A 20499-nucleotide genomic window follows, 5' to 3' on the forward strand; every position below is an offset into this window, starting at 1 on the left:
GGTCACTCCTGCGGGAAAAAGCATCTCCAGCGGAGGAGTGTACTCATGAGGGGAGGACTGACTCTGGGACTGAAAGTAGGAGCAGGAGCCGAACCATCGGTAGCAAGGAGAGTAAAATCCTCACTGACCGGCCACGCCCAATGACTAGGGCTTGGTGCCGGATGCAGAGTAATGGCCAGTTATAAAGGGGGCTTCTCCCGCCCTGTATGAACTACAGCCCTGAGGAAGTTGGCAGTTTGCCAACGAAAGCTAGGTTTTTAATTTTTGTAAGATTTCTAAAGAATAATTTTATAGGTTTTAGCCATGCATTGTCTTGTTGGTTTTAACCATTAAATATATATTTTTAGAGTCTCTTTTTTCTCCTGGTGTTCTTTACTTTTGTACTCTACTATGGATCCTCCCAGGAGTCATGGGTATGTCTTATATATATGCAAAAATGTGAATCCCGGGCATGTTTATCCAATGATGCAATCAACGATCTCCGGGAGAGGTACAAACCAGTTGTTTATTGTTAAAACAATACTTAAAACAATAAAAACAGTTATATACAAAGTTAAAAAACAACTTAGCTTTCGCTGGTCCTCGGCCAGTGTCCTCAGAGTGAGGCTCAGGGGGTGGGGAGGTTCTTTTTATACCCTTGTTGATCTAACTGCTTACTCATGGCCCGTGTGATAGGGCCATTCTTCCTGATTGACTGTAATTGCCTTAGTCGTCCCGCCCTCTCTTTTTTGCACTCCAATTCTGCACTTTTTTCCCTTGTCATCCTTGCCAGGCCTCTCCCTCCCCGTGCCGTTGCTGCTGGTGTGTTTTCCAATCGCTCTCTCCTGCTCCTTACAGGATACCCTTTCCAACCTATTCCTGTCAAACTTCCCTTCTCCAGTTCTCCTCCCCCCCTGACCTGCCGATCTATATGCTGTTCCTGCCTTCCATCATCCATGCCTGTCAATCCCCCCTTCTCCCCCCCTGATCTGCTCATCCACACATCGTTCCTGCCTTCCATCATCCCCTCCTGTCGATCCTCCTGTCCCTGGCTTTCCTCCCCCCCTGGTCCGCTGATCCACACACCGTTTCTCCGCACCGTCATCCATTCCTGTCGATCCTCCCCTCTCCAGATCTCCTCCCCCCCTAATCTGCTGATCCACATGCCGTTCCTGTCCCTCATCATCCACTCCTACCAACCTGCCCTTCCCCGGCCTTTCTCCCCCCCTGGTCTGCCAGTCCACCCGTTGTTTCTGCCCACCATCATCCATTCCTATCAACCTTCCCCTATCCAGCTTTCTCCCCCCCGGTCTGCCGATCCTGCCCTCCATCCTCCACCCTGGTCAATCTTCCCTTCTCCAGCCTTCCTCCCCTCCTAGTCCACTAATCTACCTGACATTGCTACCTTCCGTCATCCATTCTTGTCCCCTCTCCAGTTTTCCTCCCCCCCCTGGTCTACCGATCTACATGCTCCCTTTTTCAATTTTCCTTCCCCCCTAACCTGTTCCCTCTTGGTTAGCTCCAAATTGTTGGGTATCCCTGTCCCATGCATTTTGGGTCGTACGGTCGAATCACGCACCCCCAAAACCCTTCCATGGTCACCTCCCCTTTGCAATCCTTCATCGTGTTCACCTCTTCCCTCCCTTTTGCCCCCTATCCATAATTCCAACACTTCCTCATTCATCTCTGCTGCCCCTGTTCCTTCTAGATCCTTCCTTTGTCTGGCCATACAGTGAGTGCCCCCCCCCCCAGTTCTGATTCTGTCTCCGGCAAGCAACATCCGCCTCTTGACTTGCTCTTCGTATACCCTTAGTGCCTGGTACGCCGGGGGCAATTCTATACACCGGTTGATAGAATCCATGTTGGAGAGCCAAGCCTCCTTCAATAGGCGTCCTCCCTTGGAGGCATCCTGGGCAATGGCTTCCGCCCCCTTAAAATCGAATGAATGCCCATTATCAATCATGTGCGTCCATATTTGGGAGTACTGCTCCTGCCTTCTGACGGCCAGTCTGTGTTCGTGTATTCTAGTTTTTATCCGTTTGGCCGTCTCCCCTGTATAGTTGCATTGGCAATCTTTACAGTACACCCTGTATACGACCGATGATCTTTCCTCCTTCGGCAAAGACTCCTTAGGGCGCATTGCTTTCATCCGGAGTGTCTGGTCGGGGCGATGAGCTACTTTGATATTGTAGGGTGCCAGTATGCGCGCTGTTGCCTCCGATACTCCCTGGACATATGGTACCGTTGCCCAGGATGTTGTCCCTGGGTCCTCTGGTGCCCTGTGGGGCTCTTGACGTTTGCTATACCTTCTGATGAAGCTAGTTGGGTAGCCATTCCACCTGCACACCCGATAGAGATGGGCACGCTCCATCTGCTTAGCTTTCCTAGTGCTGCAGTGCCTGTCTATGCGCGCAAATAATGTCCTCACGCACGAGATCTTGTGGGCCGCCAGATGGTTGCTCGTATAGTGCAGCATCCTATCGGTGTGAGTGGCTTTCCTGTATACTGTCGTGTGAGGGCACCATTGGTCTGCCGTGCAATCAACACGTCTAGGAAGGCCAGGCTACCATTAGCTTCCTCCTCCGCCGTAAACTGTATGTCCGGGAATATTGACTTGAGTTTCTCCATGAAGGCAGTTTTTCTCATTCATTTAATAATAGCGAACGTATCGTCCACATACCTGGCCCAAAATTCTGGTTGGTGGTCAGCCATGGCCCTGGTTTCCAAGCATTGTAGGACCGCCTCAGCAGTGACCCCCGAAATGGGGGAACCCATCGGCGTGCCCTTAATCTGTTCGTATATTGTCCCCTGGAACGTAAAATGCGTTTTCAAGCATAGCTGTAACAACTTGATAAAGTCCTCCATCCCAAGGGAACCCTGACTTTGTAGTCCTTTCCGTAGTAGTAAATCTTTGATAGTCGAGATGGCCAGTTCTTGCGGGATGGATGTGAATAAAGATGTTACGTCAAATGAGACCATAGTCTCATCATCCCGTATCTTCACCGCTTTTAATCTTTGTAAAAATTCTTGCGAGGATTTCACCGTGGTCGTACTACCCTCCACTAAGTGTTGCAGCTGCCGACTCAGCCATCTGGCCAAACCAAACATGGGTGTACCCCTAAACACCACAATGGGCCTTAGTGGGGTCCCCTCCTTGTGTATTTTTGGTAGGCCGTAAAATCTTGCCATTGCCGAGTCCCTTGGCTGTACGGCTCTCAGATCTTCGTTCATTCTCCCACGTTTTTTAAGTCCGTCTATGACCTTGTTAAGTTGATTTTTCATGGATGTTGTGGGGTCTGTTCCGATTACTTTATAGGCGCTGGCGTCACCAAGTAGGGCCTGAGCTTTGCTGTTATATGCGGCTCTGTCCATGACAACCGTGGCTCTGTCCTTGTCCGCTGGCAGGATCACGATGGATTTGTCCTTACGCAGCTCCTCCAGGGCCTTTCTCTCCCTTGCCTGTAGCAAATGCCGGTGGCCCGTGAGTAGCCCCGTGACCTGCTGCCTTATAGCATTCTTCTCCGCCTCGCTAGCGACCATGCCTTGTATCGTGGGTTCTACGGCCGTGATGAAGTCAATAGCGAGGCGGAGAAGAATGCTATAAGGCAGCGTATATGTATATATATATATGTATATATATATTACAAAATATAAATGGTGCATGATATTTATTGTAATAATATCTCCTTCATCTATCAATATTGTTGAATGAAGATCAAATATCTATATTTTGAAATTTACTGAGAAAGTCAAAAATTTCAGTGGGTTGTACTTACTTTTCACAACTATGCATGCCATCTACAATTAAACTGATGGGACAGTGTTTATGCTAAATTTAATTTTTTTTTCTAGATAAAAGAAATAATTATAGTTTTAATTTCATAGTAAAACTACTATAGATAAAATAAATATTGTTAGCTTTTTATTTTTATTTTTTTGTTGGGAGGAGGGAATAAGAGTGTTAGTAGATACTTGACAAATATTGTAAGTTTATTTACAGTATTATTAATTTAATTAATTGTAGATGAATAGAGTGGCCTAGGTAAGACTCCCATTTGCTTTCTACCAAGTTTTTGACAGTGGTGTAGGAAAAAAAATGCTCTAGTTTGAAGTATCATTTTTAGACAGTAAAAAGTATTTGCTATTCTCCTGCCTTCTGTATTATTGTGCATTATTTTTATTTTCATTCCTAGAACTAAAATTAGATTCAGATACACTTCCTCATTTAATGTTTGAACTATTTACACCTTTAATTGTAGTGAATATATGATGTAAGCATTTATTCTTCAGAATTCTTATACAGTTTTAAATCTTGTATCTCTTTAATGAAATTTCATATTGAGACTTGCACTAGAAATTAACATGATCCTTTCCTGATTTCATAAAGTACAAGACTTTGAACAGAATAGGTTGGAAAGATAATTATTTTATTTTTGATTAGTTCAGTGGTATATGAAAGAGATAAAAGGGAATTATTTCCAATTTAAGTAAAATATATATATTACTGATTTTATTTTCTCCAAGTTTGTCTTTTATCATATGTTTCTATTTCAGTTTAAAAACAAAAAAATTATCTTCTGGCTTTTGCTAAAAAGATGAAAGGCAGAACTATATGTTCATAATCTCTTCTACATTACTTTAGACCATAATGTAGTATTCTATTGTAAAAGATAAAATTATTGATTTCTCAAAACTAAGATGAAAACCATATGAAATAAGCATCCTATTGATATACTATATTTCTATAAATAATCAGTTACAGCATAAAAAAGATTGATTAATAGCACGTTGTTTCGAATTGATAAAGTTGATGAATTTTATCAGTAGTTTCACAAAATCCTTCTTTTATAGGCTTTGAAATAGATACTTCAGATGACTTTGGCAGGACTTGCCTTCATGCAGCTGCAGCTGGAGGGTATGTATTTTTGTAGTTTAAGAAAGTTTTAAATTTTGGAAGTATCCTCAATTAAAACATTGCATTCTGTTAGAGGATTTATATACCTTGGGCTAGTCAGTTTCTCTCATTTCTAAGAAGGAGGCAATGGCAAGCCACTTCTGAAAAACCTTGCGAAGGAAACTGCAGAGATGCTTTAGATAGCTTCTGAGAATTGGACATAATTGGGTGAAAGGAAAAAAAATAACCTTCTTAACATTATTGGCATAAACACATGGAGAAGTAATTATGCATAAGAAATCTAAAATATTAGAAAATTTATAGTGCTATTTTATAAAAAAGATTTCAGTAATTAAAGTCTGAGAGTCAAAGGTCATGTCCTCCTTTAAAAAGTATAATCAGATATTAACTCTCTTAATTTTCAGAAATTTGGAGTGCCTTAATCTGCTGCTCAACACAGGTGCGGATTTTAATAAAAAAGACAAATTTGGAAGGTAAGAAAGAATGCTATAAGGATAGCTCTATATAAATATGCATATGATGGTATAAATTGGAGGCTGTTTATGTTTAAACCAGGCATGTTCAACCTTTTGGTTTGCCTAGGCTACATTGAATGAAGAGGAATTGTCTAATGTATATAAATGCACATAATAATATTAAAAGTTTATAATCTTGTGGGTCCCCATTACTAGCTGTCCATGGCTACATGGTTTAAGCTATGAAGGTGATCAGATTATTGTTGTCCAAACATGAATGTAGTTGCAACACAAGCCAAAAATGGTGTCACTTTACTACTAACTAACTAACTAACTAATTATATTTGTATTTCCTCATTCCTAACAGCTCTGACTTTAGAACATCTCAACAAAAATAGACCTATTAAATTCATAATTATTATAATAGGATCCATAAAGAATACAGAAAATATATGTCTGCCAGCGCATCCCAATATTCATGCTTTCTCCTTGGCTAAATAGAAAAGTCAGGTCTGTTTCCCTGAAATCCAAGAGAAAAGAATTGACCATATTTACATATAAAATACCCTCTAAAGCAGGGGTGTCAAACTCAGAATGTCACGTGACATGTCGTGACATATTGTGACTTTTTTGCCATTGCCGGCAATGAGGTGGGCACGTTTCGCTATGATACATCCGGCCCACGGGCTGGCAGTTTGACACCCCTGCTCTAAAGCATCAGAATAGCAATTTTTTAAAAAAGTATTTTCTAAGTTCTGTTAAATGGCATTCTTAAATAAATGGGGCCTGAGGGGAGTTTATTCTGTTTGATCAGTTGGACAGGCAAACAACTATGGGAAAAAGCAATCTTACAGATAACTAGAACCTGAGTTAGTAGGACTTAAAAGCAGAAACTAATATTTTGAATAACAACCAGAAGCCAACTGACAGCTAGTGTACCTCCTAGAGCAGTATAAATATCCAAATATAATGGGAAACACCAAAACAACATTAATTGGTGCTTAATAACTTAGTAATTTTGAAAATTTAGAATAATATCATATTGTCATAATTGTTCAAACAAATGATACTATATAAAATAGAACAGAACAGAATAAAATAGAATATCTTTATTGTCTTTGTGTAACTCATAACGAAATTAAGTGCTGTCCACAGTGCACACTACAGACAAGTAAAAGCCACAAATAAGAACATACATTATATACACACTTCCTTCACATTCTATTCATCATTGCACTGCCCCTAATATTGCACTTCAATGTTGCACTATACAGTGGTTTTTAATATGGTTGCGGTTCTGGGATAAAAACTATTTTTCAGCCTATTTGTCTTTGTTTTTATTATCCCGTACCATCTGCCAGATGGTAATCGTTCAAAAAAAGAATGTCTGGGATGAGCTGAGTCTTTAAGAATATTTTGAGCTTTCCTAAGACAACGGGAACTATACAGTTTGTCCAGGGAGGGAGGAGGAGGAAAGGGCAGCTAATAATCCTCTGGGCAATGGTAATGACCCTCTGGAGTGCTTTCCTATCTGCTACTGTGCAACAAACAAACCACACACAAATGCAATAGGTTAGAATGCTCTCTATGGAGAAATGGTAGAAGGTCACCAGCAGTTTTTCATTCACTTGTTGTTTCCTCAGAAGTCTTGAGAAATATAATCTCTGCTGGGCCTTCTTAACCAATGCTATAACATGAGCTCTCCAGGTCAGGTCCTCTATGGTAACACCCAGAAACCTAAAGCTTGCCATCCACTCCACACAGTCTCCACTGATGATCAGGGGCTGAACATCTAATCTATTGCTCCTGTAATCTTCTATAAGCTCCTTGATCTTAGCTGTGTTGAGAACCAAATTATTGTCTCTGCACCACAAGAGCAACCGCTCCACCTCATCCCAGTAGGCAGACTCACGCCCCTTGGAGATAAGCCCCACCACTGTTGTATCATCTGAAAATTTAACAATAATATTGCTGGGATGAGTGGGGGTACAGTCATAAGTGTAGAGGGTGTAAAGTTGGAGACTCAACACACAGCCCTATGGGGAACCCGTATTAATAAGGGCTGAAGAGATATAGTTGCCTAATCTAACCCTCTGAGAGCAGCCAGACAGGAAGCTCATAATCCAAAGGCAGATTGAATGTGCAAGTCTGAGATTGACAAGTTTAGACACCAGTATATATGGAAGAATTATGTTAAATGCAGATCTAAAATCTACAAAGAGCATCCTTACATAGGTCCCCCGCTGCTCCAGATGGATCAGAGCAGTTTGGAGAGTGATAGCTATGGCATCCTCTGTGGATCTTTTTGCTCTGTATGCAAACTGGTGACTGTCAAGTGTGTATGGGAGGCAGGACACAATGTGCCTGCAGACCAGTTTTTCAAAACACTTCATGATAATAGGGGTGAGTGCCACTGGTCTGTAATCACTAAGGCTGTTAACAAAGGACTTAAAGGAGAGGTTGAGAACAATATTTATGAAAAATAATAATTATATGTATACTTGCTGATGAGGATGTAATTTAAACTTTTGTTTGATCAAACTTGATTACACCCTCTGAAGCCCAGGTGAGGTGTCCTTTTTTACATTAAAAATGTTTCTGATTGAATTATACTTTATGGCATTAGATTCCGAAGTAAAGTATATCAGTAGTGATCACAAAAATTCAGCTCATTGTGAAAGTAAATTAAATCTTTGTACATACTGGCTGTGTCCTCTATATAGATCCATGAAAAGTACATTGTCACAGTATTTAAGCTGTGTATATAAATGATATGTATATAATAGCAACGAAGAAGAAAAATAACAGCTCTCAAAAGAAACCAGCATGGCTGCATAAAGAACTCTCTGATAAATTGAAAGATAAAAAGGACAAGTATAAAAAGTGGAAAGAGGGGCACATAACTAAGGCAGAATATCAGTAAATAGCCCGAGACTGCAAAGATGAAGTGAGGAAAGCTAAGGCTCAAAATGAACTAAGGCTTGCAACAAAAGTCAAAAATAGGGCGAGGCCAATTGGGTGGGCATGGCTGCGGTGGTAACGGCAGACTGTGTGGGACTAAAAAGTTCAATCAATCAATTCCAACTTTGCAAGATCTTTTTTTTTCCCACGAGAAGTTGAAATTGACTGGTCGAACCTTTTTTTTTTTTTTTTTTGCACATGGCGGCGGAGGCCTAAAGCGAAAAGGTTTTATAAAACCCAGCTGAAGGCCTAGGACTGGGGCGACGGCACGCGTGCCCACAGAGAGGGCTCTGAGTGCCGCCTCTGGCACCCGTGCCATAGGTTCGCCACCACTGGTATAGAGTTTCTTGTCTGAGCAGGGGGTTGGACTAGATGATCTCCAAGGTCCCTTCCAACTTTTTATTGTTGTTGTAATAACAGCCCTCTCTAAGTGGTTTACAGATTCAGCATATTACCCCCAACAATCTGGGTCCCCATTTTACCGACCTCGGAAGGATAGAAGGCTGAATCAACCTTGAGCTACTCAGAATCGAACTCCTGAAGTGAGCAGTGAGTTAGTCTGCACTATTGCATTCTAACCACTGCACCATCACGGCTCTTGCAATGCACTCAATAAAGAATTCCATTGTAGGAATTAAATAGGACTAAATGACGTAAAAATGTATTTGATTAAAATACTCTTTATGTAAGAAACATCTTGAAAATAAGAATTGGAAGAGAATGTTTATTAGATAGTTGTGCCTCAGAGATAATTTTTTAAGTATATGACACTATACACATTTCTGTGCTTTTTAAAATATATGTATATCTATATACTATAGAACTCCACTCCACTATGCCGCTGCCAATTGTAATTACAAGTGTCTGTTTGCCCTTGTGGGTTCTGGAGCTAGTGTAAATGACCTTGATGAAAGAGGTTGTACACCACTACATTATGCAGCTGCATCAGACACTGATGGAAAGTAAGTATGACATTCTTTTTGAAATCACAAACTTTATTACTATAGCTTCTCACTTGGACATAAATCTGATTCACATCTGAATTTTCTTTTGGCTAAAAAGAAATATGTTTTGCTATAAATATTTAACATCATGTTTAATATTTGCATGAGGCAGTACAGTAATACTTCTCTTCCAAACAGGTTTTTTGACAGATTACTTTATATTTAAAAGAAAAATACTTTTAAAGAGAGCAGCCTATTATAATAGTAATGTTACTCTCCTGCATATTTAAACTGTGATTATGAAGCATTTATACATTATCAAAGAAAAAACAATTCCTATTATTAAAGTATATGACACATTAAGAAAAAAAATTCCATGTTGATTAATTATTTTTTGTTAAGACTTGTATTGTAAAATATAATATACAAAATTGTAATTGAAACACAGATCTTACTCAACCCTCTCTCCTCTCAAATTGTGCTAATCAATAGCTTCTATGATTCTCAGCATAGTTTGGCAATCAAATATTAATTATATAGTTACATAATCAGATAATAATGATACAGTATAGCTTTTTTACCAATGCAATTATCCTGCTCAAACTTTCCAGTAACAGAAAACAAGGTAGAAGCAAATTCTCATTTGTTTGTTCTTAATTCTACTGCAGCAGTTTCCAATATTTTTTTTTAATGTAGATTAACTAAGTCATCAAAAGCTTTTATGGGCTACTTGTTTTTAGATTTCCATATTGTGACTGCTGAATGTGCAAAGAATGTTGGTTCCTGTTGATGACAAATACATGCATATTATTTAAATTAAAAGAATATTACATTTACAGGAACAAATTATTTGCAATATTGTTGATAATTGTGATTGATTAGATCAGTATTTTTCAAACTTGAAAACGTAGATTAGATCCTTTAGAATGCAGGGAACATAGTATTATACATAAAAAATAAGCTTCAGTATATAATCACTTCACAGACCTAGAAAACTTGTAAGAAAATACTATTCTAGGTCGGACTAGATCTGCATCCCCAGCAATATAAGTCTTTGCCATATTTCATAATACCATCATCTGGGCATGGGAGAAGATTCAAAAATGACTATTTCATGTTAGGCTGTCCCTTCCCATTAAATAATTATATTAAAATTCTATTTATTTTGTTTAGGTGCCTGAAATACTTACTTCGAAATGATGCAAACCCAGGGATTCGAGATAAGCAAGGTTACAATGCCGTTCATTATGCTGCTGCATATGGGCATCGTTTATGCCTTGAATTGGTAGGAGAAATAAATGTAAATTATGTTTAGAAATAAATAATCATTGAAGGACAACTCCGTTTTAGAAGTAAATTTTGATAAAATTATTTTTAAAGTTCAGAAGGAAAAATGGATAATTAAATTAGTAAAGAAAATAAAAGTTTACTATTGAGTTTTGGAAAGTTAAGCCAAATTTGGAAATCTTTATTATATATCTGTTCAAATGGATTCCAGGTTATTATACCATATCAAGCCTGTGGTCATTCTATGTTATTTCCTTGGTATCATGTAATACTTTAATTTGAATATTATATAGCATGAAGCCCAATTTTAGTCATGTTTGAATGTTTTATTTCAAGATAGTCATAATATTAAAGATTTGATGAAATTACTGTAGTAGACAATATCATACTAAAGACTACTGGAGGTGACTACTAGATTAATAGCAAACCCACCTCCCCCCTACATTCCCTGATTCCACCTGCCCATCTTTTAATCTCATTATTCAATTTTCATTATTTATTATATTATTTCATTATTTTGCTACTGTTATGTTTACACTTCTTTTTTTCTGTTTTTACTGTTGGAAGCCACTTAGACTAGTTCCACAATGAGATAAGCAGCAAATAAATTGAATAAATAAGTATTGTATATACAGCTATTTTCATATACATTTTAAATTAGAATCTGCTTGCTTTTTAAAACGAAAAATACAGTTATAGTTATACCCAAGCAGTACAGGTCCACTTGCTTTCTAGCAAGTGGTTTGAGAATTACTCTTAACTTTAAGGACAGTTCATAATTATCATTTATTCAGTGTCATTGTAACTTTGGATGGTTGCTCAATGAATGATTGATTAATCAAGGACTATCTTGCTTAATTTTAAGTTGTTAGAGTAACTTATCTTTTAACATTTAGACTTAACTGGTATTAAAATTGATTTCATTACAGATTGCCAATGAAACACCTTTAGATGTTGTAAGTACAAGAATCTTAGCTCTGGAAATCTTTATTATAAATATTCTGAAGTGTTGAAATCAGTTTGAGAAATCAGAAATACTTCATTAAACAATATAATGTATAATTCTATTAAAAGTTTTTCAGACTGCACATTCATTCATATGTATCTGTCTCCAGCCTTTCGAAGCAGCTTTCAATTTTTCTGGTTGCTGGGAAGGTACTTATCCAATACTGGGAATATACAATGTTGCTATAAAGAGATGCAGAAAGGTGCTATGTTTGTATTCTGACATCCAACTAGCAGCTTTTTACAATAGAATCCAAAGCATCTAAGATTATTATTCCCCTGGTAGCTAAAAACACCATGCAACCAGTCATCCACCCACCCACTCACCTATCTAGTCATCTACATTTGTCATGTAATGTTTGGATTTTTTTTTTAGCAAAGACACTTGTATTTTACAGACTAAGCCTTGATATTACTTATCTATTAATTAAGATGGAATAATAGGTATTTATGTTAAATTGATTACATTATTAACTGTATTTTTATTTAGTTAATGGAAACATCAGGGTCTGACATGCTGAATGATTCAGACAACAGAGCACCAATTAGTCCATTGCATTTAGCTGTAAGTACTCAATTTATCCAATATTCAATGTAGGATTATGTAAAGCTACCTGATATCTGTCTGATTTAATATTTACAATTCAGTAATTATTTTCCTTTGCTAACATATGGGCAATGTCTTTATTTATTTATTTTTTTGTTTAGGCCTATCATGGACATCATCAAGCTTTGGAAGTATTAGTGCAGTCTTTGTTGGATCTTGATGTCCGGAACAATAATGGAAGAACACCTTTGGATCTTGCAGCTTTTAAGGGACATGTTGAATGTGTGGATGTACTCATTAATCAGGGAGCCTCTATCTTGGTAAAAGACTATGTTATAAAGAGAACACCAATACATGCTGCTGGTAAATACAAGTTTTTATATCATAGTGGAAGATTATTTTGCAGATGGAAGCATGTTTATGCCCCCTCCTTTCTCTGAACTGTTTTCATTCCAGCAGGTCCATTGTAGAAATGTTTTAGGTATTTGTGTCTTAGTATAATTTTCATCCTTTTCTTCTTCTTTTTATTTATGTAGGGGTGTGTGTGTGTGTGTGTGTGTGTGTGTGTGTGTGTGTAGGCCTATATGAAGAAAATCTTACTGTATTGTTTATATTTACAACACTATACAAGAATTTCAGTTTAAAATGCTTTAAACATTTTAAAATATTTAAAATAATGATAATATTTTTCTTATCTTTGTCTTGAGTGCAAAATAAAATACATTTGTTAATATACTTTTCTCTCAAAAATGCATAAGAGTAAACTGTTCTTGTATACAGGAACTCCTGCTAATTTATGCTACAGTCACATAATTCTTTATTTAAAAAAATCAGTTTATTTAATTTTATTTTGCTGATTTGAATCTGGGCACCTTACAATATAGCAAAAGCAAGATAAAAGCATAATATAAAATAGATTAAAAAGATGATAATCTGTCTGCTTGGCAAAAAAAATGTACAAAATATACATCCAGCAAAAGTTTTCACTAATACCTCATCCAAGCCCTGGCTCTGGGAGAACAGTCAGATCTTTAAGGTCTTCAGGAACTCCATCAAGGTAGGAGTCATGTGGATCTTAGGGAGCTTCATTCTAGAACACCAGTATCATTATAGAAGGCATAATCCCTGGCTCCCAGTAGATGGCACTTTTTAACCAAGTGGACCTGGCACATACCAGCTTGATCAGTTTCTATTGGTAGAAATCATAGGAAATAGGCAGGTGCTCAAATAACTTATTTCTACGCCGTTTTAGCTTTGTAGATGGTAACTAATATTTTGAATCACACATAAAAGCATGCTGGCAACCAGAGCATATCAAATAAGGAAATTCTATATTAAGGAATACATTTCAAAGGATTACATAATTAAAAAAATATTTACATATAGCAGATTGGATACAGATATATTCAGATTTGAAGTGATCCATTAATTTCAGCATGAAAATTCGGGATTTTCATAAAACAACTGATGTATCAGTGTGTTAGCTATCACATCTTAAATATTTTTTAGATAAATCAAGGTTTTTTATGGCTATATATTTTAGATATTCAACTTGTTATAAAATTGGTAAGTTTCAAAAGTAGAAGTAATTCTTCAAAACAGACTTGTTTTTAATCACTGGTTATGATTACTATTTGTTGATGGTATTTTGCAGCTACAAATGGTCATTCAGAATGCTTGCGGTTGTTAATTGGAAATGCAGAACCACAGAATGCTGTGGACATTCAAGATGGAAACGGACAGTAAGTTTCAAATAATTTTATCTAAAGTGAGGCAAGTTGCACAGTGGGATTATCCATTGCAGATAACTATGTAATGTAACTATAAGGTGTATCATAACCTTTTTAATGTATATATTAGTGTGAATTGTTATATCAAATACATAAAATAAATGTTATATGTTATATATTATTACATAATGTAATATAAATTACAGAATATCATTATTATTCTGATTATATACTGCCTTTTTGTGGGGGAGTTTGAGGTGGTTTCAGTAAGAGTCTCCCTAAATTATAACAACTACTATGAGAAGGCATGTTTGGCTTAAAGTCATCAAGAATGGTCCATGGTCGATACAGAAATGACTCATGCACTAATAGCTGTGATAAGGGACTCCAGTCCAGGAAAAGCCACAATTAGAGGAAGAGATGATTCTGTATAAAGGCCTTTCTGGTCATAGCTATCCTTATTCAGAGTAAGGAAGAATTCCTTGATGGAATTACACTAGCTCCATTGCCAAGACAGTAAGGAGTAAGATATATTTTAAATCCACAACAGCCAAATAAAGTTTGGAAGGAGATCACACAAGACACCTATCTAATTCACTATACCAGACATGTCAAACACAAGGCCCGGGGGCTGGATGTGGCCCACGAAGTGGTTTCATGTGGCCCATGAAGCCATCCTGGAAACAGTGAGGGAACGGCCCCCTCTGCCTTGACCCTGGCCCAGGCCGGCCGGGAGCCAATGTACAATTTTGTGGTGGCCATCTATGCTGAAACGCATTCAGTCTTAGCTCCACAAATAGCAGAAGCAACGAGGAACCAGCCCCTGGCTCGTTGGTCCTGCCCCCTATGCATGCTGGGGAGGTGTCACTCTTTGTGAGGAATGAAAAAATGCACCATCGCATGGAAGTGGCCAGCAAATGGCCTTCGCCTACTTCACCTATGCAGCTTGATGGGCTCCGGGAGAGGGGTTTCGGCAGGTGGCGGGGCGCTCTCCTCACAGTGCCAAGAGGCTGAGCCAAGCGGCACGAATCCAAAAAGAAGCGCGAGGCCGCCCAGTCCTAGCCTGCCCGGTTTCGGCAGGCAGTGGGCACTCTCCTCACAGCGCCAAGAGCTGAGCCAGGTGGCGCGAATCTGATGAGAAGTGCAATGCTGCCTAGCCCTCAGTCTGCCCAGTTTCAGCAGGCAGCAAGGTGCAAAGCTGACAAGCTTCGCACCGCCCAGCTCAACTTCTCGGCGCTGTGAGGAAAGCGCTCCGCTGCCTGCCAAGACCAGGCAGGCCGGGGACTGGGCGACATTGCGCGGGTAATGTTGACTCTCATGCTGCTCATGGCATTCCCTCTCCCAGAGCCCACCAAGCCAGATATGTGAAGTAGGTGAGGGCCATGTGCTGGCTATTTCCAGGTGATAGTGCATTTCTTCATTCCTCACGAAGGGTGACACCTCCCCAGCTGCGTTTCTTGCCTGTTTTTCTCCTTCCCTCATCTCAAATATTTTCCCACCACTCTGTACTTAGGAAAGAAGGAAGGAAAGAAGGAGAGGGAGGGTCTGAGGGAACTCCTGCCTTAGTCCTGCTCTGCTGTCCTTTCACCATCCCCTTGCCCCCTCCTCCTGGCTATCCTGGGGGTCTCTCATCCTATTGCTAAGGAAGCTTTGGATACAAAGCAGGGTCTACTCCCATGGAGAGGGAATGGGCCTCCCTCTGACTTTGCCCTCGTACCCATCATGAGCAACCTGGCTAAAGAGAGCAAGCACAGCAGCAGCAGCCTTGAGGAGGAAAATGCAGCTGGGAGCCCCCTTGGGAAAGTGGGGCTGGGCTTGGTGCCGCGGGTGCTCAAGGGCCAGGCTGGGCGTTTGACCTCTGGGCAGCCCGCACCACCATTCCCCCGCATGGGCAGCCCGCACCACCATCCCCCCCCGCATGGCCTAAGAGGAACAGTGAGGCTCCTCCAGTGGACCATGCCTTGGCACTTGCCCTGGTCCCACCTCCTTCTGCCAGAGACTCTCAGATCTGTCCCACTCCTGCCCAGGCCCCACAGGCACCCTTGATATGAACGATGTAGAACTGGCCATGCCCACCCAGTAGGCCACACCCACTCCATCCATCAGTACGCTGCACCCACCCTGGCCACACCCACCCGGCCCCCCAAGGGCAACCGCAATGCTGATGCAGCCCTCAATGAAATTGAGTTTGACACTCCTGCACTAAACTGTAAGTTCCGACTACTATACAATATAATCAAGATTTGCAAAATTCTGTAATCATAGCAACTCTCAATAAAAGCAGTTTTAGCCTTCCTGTGGAATTGATTTATTAGTTTAGTTTACCTCATGGGGTTGATATCACTTGCTAATTGAGTAAGCGCTACAAGTTAAGGAAAAGCCCAAAATAACACACCAGTTCTGTCAAAGTGTATGCAACCCCATTTAGAACTAAAGATGACAAATCGATGATACTAAAGGAATTGGGAACATACTGCCACTGAGTTTTGTCACAGATGACTTTAAACGTGTTTCTTCCCATTCAGATCCTAAAAGTTTTCAGGCACTGGGATAGATACGATCTCAACAGCATGACTTAGTAGACTCAGGGTCAAGATATACAGCTGAATATTATCAGCATAATGATAAGACCCTTTGTTGATGGTTGATCTCATCTAGACCTTAAACAAGAGGCTGCAAAATAATCAACACCTATGATATTCCATAAATCAGAGATCCAAAGCTCAGCCTCTATTTCCCTGCAAACACCAATTGGAACTGACTGTGTACAGAGCATAAGAACTATTGCAGCATTGTGCCTCCCAGTCTTAAACCTTTCAGTCAGTTCCAGATGTATATACAATTGATGTATTAAAAGAGCAAAGAAAAACTGGATAGTTGCAGCACTTCTATCCTGCTTCTTACAAGAAGTCAAAAGTGTAATCATTAGTTTCTCTGTATGCTATCCAAGCCTTAATCACAATTGAAAAGGGTCCAAATGCTCTCTTCCAGATCGTCTGAGGTTACAGTTTATTTACCTTTTCAACAGCCTGTCCTAAAAAGGAAAGATTGGAGATTAGACATAAATGTTGAAAACTATTGGGGCCAATGGTTGTGTCATGAAAAGAGAGTACACATCGTATTACTAAAACAATAAAATGAACAGAATGTATAGTGACTTGGTACCCTAGTCCTTTTCATACTACTTTTTGGGGTAGGGAGGGAAAAAAAGCTTGATTCCTAGTGATTTCATGGATATGTTCATGTAGTTTTCTGGTAACACTATATAGAAATGAAGGAAAAATATTACATATTCTGGGATAGTTTTGAGTTTTCCTGGTCAACAACCATGATAATCTGCAGTGATCTCCCACCCAAGTAGTAAAAGGCATAAGGTTATTTTGAGAAGGACATGATTTCTATCATTTAAATGTACAGGACTTTGCTGTTGCAGATCTAACAACTCTTGGATCAGGTTTCCTTGTATTACTTCTCACTGCCTATTTAGGCAGGTTATGAGCATGATAGTAGAATGTTGTTACTGTACATTATATCATCTTTGTCTTTGTCTTTCAGGACTCCTTTGATGTTGTCTGTTCTTAACGGGCATACAGATTGTGTCTATTCCCTCCTCAACAAAGGAGCAAATGTAGATGCCAAAGATAAATGGGGAAGAACAGCATTACACAGAGGGGTAAGAGAGACAACAGGTGTGTCCTCCTACCCCCACCCTGCTCTTTGCTTCAATAGGTAGCATTGCTGCAGTTCCAACTAAGGTAACAGAAATATTATGTTGGATCCAGACTAAGCAGGTGTCTTTGAAATCATAACTTCTAAATGCAATTGATTGTGCTAAAATGTATTGCAACTAACTTAGTCTAAATCCAGTTCTGTATTAGTCTATATTATTCATAGTGAATGTATAAATCTTATATTTTTCATTCCTATAATTAAAGAAGTGTAATTTACATTACCATGGAAGTGTCCCTTCCAAAACAATTTTCTACTGTATCTTCAATTTATTACTTTATTCTTTAGAAATATTCCATCTGTATCCAACTTCATATTTTCATCACAATTAGTCTGGCAGAAAATATTTTTTCTTATTTCAGATTCTCTTTGCCATCAGCCATAAGGGATTAAACTGCTGTAATGGGCAACTTAGTTTCTAGGGAGCTACTGATAAGAAGGGAAAATAGACTACCAAGAGTTGGAATTCAATAGTAGGCATTGACAAACATAGAGAAAATTGTTCTTAACACTGCTTGCATCTGTGAGATAGAATAAATTGCTAAATATGTTTTATTTTTTATTTCAGAATCTCACCATTTATGGAACTGATAATTTATAACATAAGGATATTGCCCAAAACTTCTTTATTTTCTTATATTAAATTCTGTGTGGTATCCTAGGCTGGGGAAAAGAACTAAAGCAATACAAGAAAATATATTTATCAGAAAACAGAATGGACATTTATTAAAATGATACTCTTAGCAAACAATAATTAGAGAAGAATCTTAATATTTAAGATTACATTACTAGGGCAATTGATGGGAAACAATTCTATGCCTTGAATGTCAGGACTCAAGATCTTAAACCTTTGTCCAAAGCAGGACAGGAAATTTGTCCAAAGCAAAAGTATTTCTAAAGTTGGAGAACCAAGTCGAAGCTATACTTTTGATTTGATTATATATCATCTACAATTTAGTGTAGATGCTTTAGTATAATCCAGGACATCAGCCTGAATATAATTGTTTAGGTTTTAGCTCAGATGTGTATGAATGTATTTGGTTAAAAGCATGGTCAGCCAGATAAACTATGGAACAAACTAGATTAATCACAAGATCCCATCTGACTTTTTATATCCACAGCTGTCTATCTTTGCTCCGTTGTACTCTCTGAGCTTGTGTGTGTGTGTGTGTGTGTGTGTGTGTTAGCAAACTAGGTAATATTTTCAGTGCAGTAGAAGATCTTTAATGCAGTAACATCATGCTACTTAGATAATTAAAGGTCTGCATGAAAATAGCCAAGCTCAGAAAGCACCAAGAACTCCATAGTTCTACCCTGAGCTATAAATATTCTCTTCTATTGGTAGTTTTGCTCCTTTATTGATATAAAAACTAATAAACAACTATATTGCATATTAGTTTTTATATTAATAAAGTAGCTGTAGTGAAATAGCTGAAAGCTAGTGGATAGAACAGCATTTTTATTTTTTTATATCTACAAGTGCCTATATGCATAATGCACATTTTTTAAATTTTTTCTCAGGCTGTTACTGGGCATGAGGAATGCGTAGAAGCACTGCTTCATCATGGTGCAAAAGCCACCCTACGAGACTGCAGAGGACGTACACCTACACATTTATCTGCTGCTTGTGGACATATTGGGGTATTAGGAGCACTCTTACAATCATTGTCACCTGGGGATATGATACCTGCTCTGACAGACAATCAGGGATATACATCATTGCATTGGGCATGTTACAATGGTAAGAAAAGAACTATTGTTTCGGATGGAAAGTGGAAGAAAATAAATAAAATTCTTAAAATGTTACAGGAATTTGAAAAGATTCTTGCCAAAAGCAGTTGTATGTTTCCAGACGCTTGCTATGTTGATATGTATATATGAAATCTCTTCAAAATATTGTAAAGTGATTAGTCATAGAATATATAATCAGCAAATTTATAAAAAAAGCAACCAATTATGAAGCTTAGGCAGATTTTTAAATATCTAGAAGTAAAAGGAATATGAAAACCTACACATGTACAACCTCACTTTTGATTTCATCCTGTAATTATTGCTGCTGAATATCTGAAATACATATGCATGCACGCATCCAAATGATGGATGAGCAGTGTGGTGGCCTAGTGATGAAGATGCTTGCCTCCCACACGGAAGGTTGCACATTTAATCCAAGGTAGCAGCAGATGCTTCTCTTAGGGAGCAAGAAATAAACATCTGTTGTGAACTCTGTATGGCATCAGGAAGGGCATCCGGCCATAAGTGCTCAGCTCCATTCAGTTGCCCAGACTCTACCCCAAATTAAGGGATTACAGGGTTATAAAAAGGGAGTTTTTAATACCAGGATAGTTATATATTACAGCAAGTTATATGTATATACATTCCTTAATAATAAAAAATGAATTGTATTATGTGCTTACTCTCTGGTATTTAAAACTTTTAGGTCACGACTATTGCGTGGAATTTCTTTTGGATCAGGAAGTTTTTCAGAAAATGGAAGGAAATTCTTTCAGTCCATTACATTGTGCAGTGTAAGCAACTTCTGTGTGACCCCAAAATACTTCATTATATCTTTTATCAAACTTTGGTTGTGGAATTAATTTCTTTTAAAATTCTTTGATAGGATAAATGATAACGAGGGTGCTGCTGAAATGCTAATTGATATACTGGGATCAGGAATTGTAAATTCTACAGATGCAAAGGCAAGGTAAAGTTGGAAATACTATACAAGAAAAATACTAAGTATGTTAAAATACTTAATTCTAATAGTTTATTTAATCTTAAATTGATATTAAATAAAATGATACTATAGCCAAAGAGATATAACTATAGCTCTAATATATAGCAAAGATTGTTCATTGAGTTTCTAACTATTTCTAGCTTTTTAGCTAGAGAGCCACTTTGATGTAGTGGTTAAAAAGCTGGCCTGGAATCTAGGAAATTGTAAGTTCTA

General features: G+C 38.5%; 1 protein-coding gene across 1 annotated transcript in view; it reads left to right on the forward strand.

Moving 5' to 3' along the window:
* ANKRD28 (ankyrin repeat domain 28) overlaps positions 1 to 20499 on the forward strand; it is a 55935-nt gene that overhangs the window by 23531 nt on the left and 11905 nt on the right. Inside the window, exons 12-23 of the mRNA XM_029283099.1 lie at positions 4831 to 4894; positions 5299 to 5367; positions 9132 to 9272; positions 10428 to 10539; positions 11471 to 11497; positions 12037 to 12111; positions 12255 to 12456; positions 13748 to 13835; positions 17379 to 17496; positions 19074 to 19293; positions 19990 to 20077; positions 20170 to 20253. Of these exons, the coding sequence (XP_029138932.1) occupies positions 4831 to 4894; positions 5299 to 5367; positions 9132 to 9272; positions 10428 to 10539; positions 11471 to 11497; positions 12037 to 12111; positions 12255 to 12456; positions 13748 to 13835; positions 17379 to 17496; positions 19074 to 19293; positions 19990 to 20077; positions 20170 to 20253 (1288 nt within the window). The remainder of the gene's footprint in view (positions 1 to 4830; positions 4895 to 5298; positions 5368 to 9131; positions 9273 to 10427; positions 10540 to 11470; positions 11498 to 12036; positions 12112 to 12254; positions 12457 to 13747; positions 13836 to 17378; positions 17497 to 19073; positions 19294 to 19989; positions 20078 to 20169; positions 20254 to 20499) is intronic.

Source organism: Protobothrops mucrosquamatus, unplaced genomic scaffold (genome assembly GCF_001527695.2).
Source record: "Protobothrops mucrosquamatus isolate PMUCROS unplaced genomic scaffold, P.Mucros_1.0 scaffold18, whole genome shotgun sequence".
Lineage (NCBI taxonomy): Eukaryota > Metazoa > Chordata > Lepidosauria > Squamata > Viperidae > Protobothrops > Protobothrops mucrosquamatus.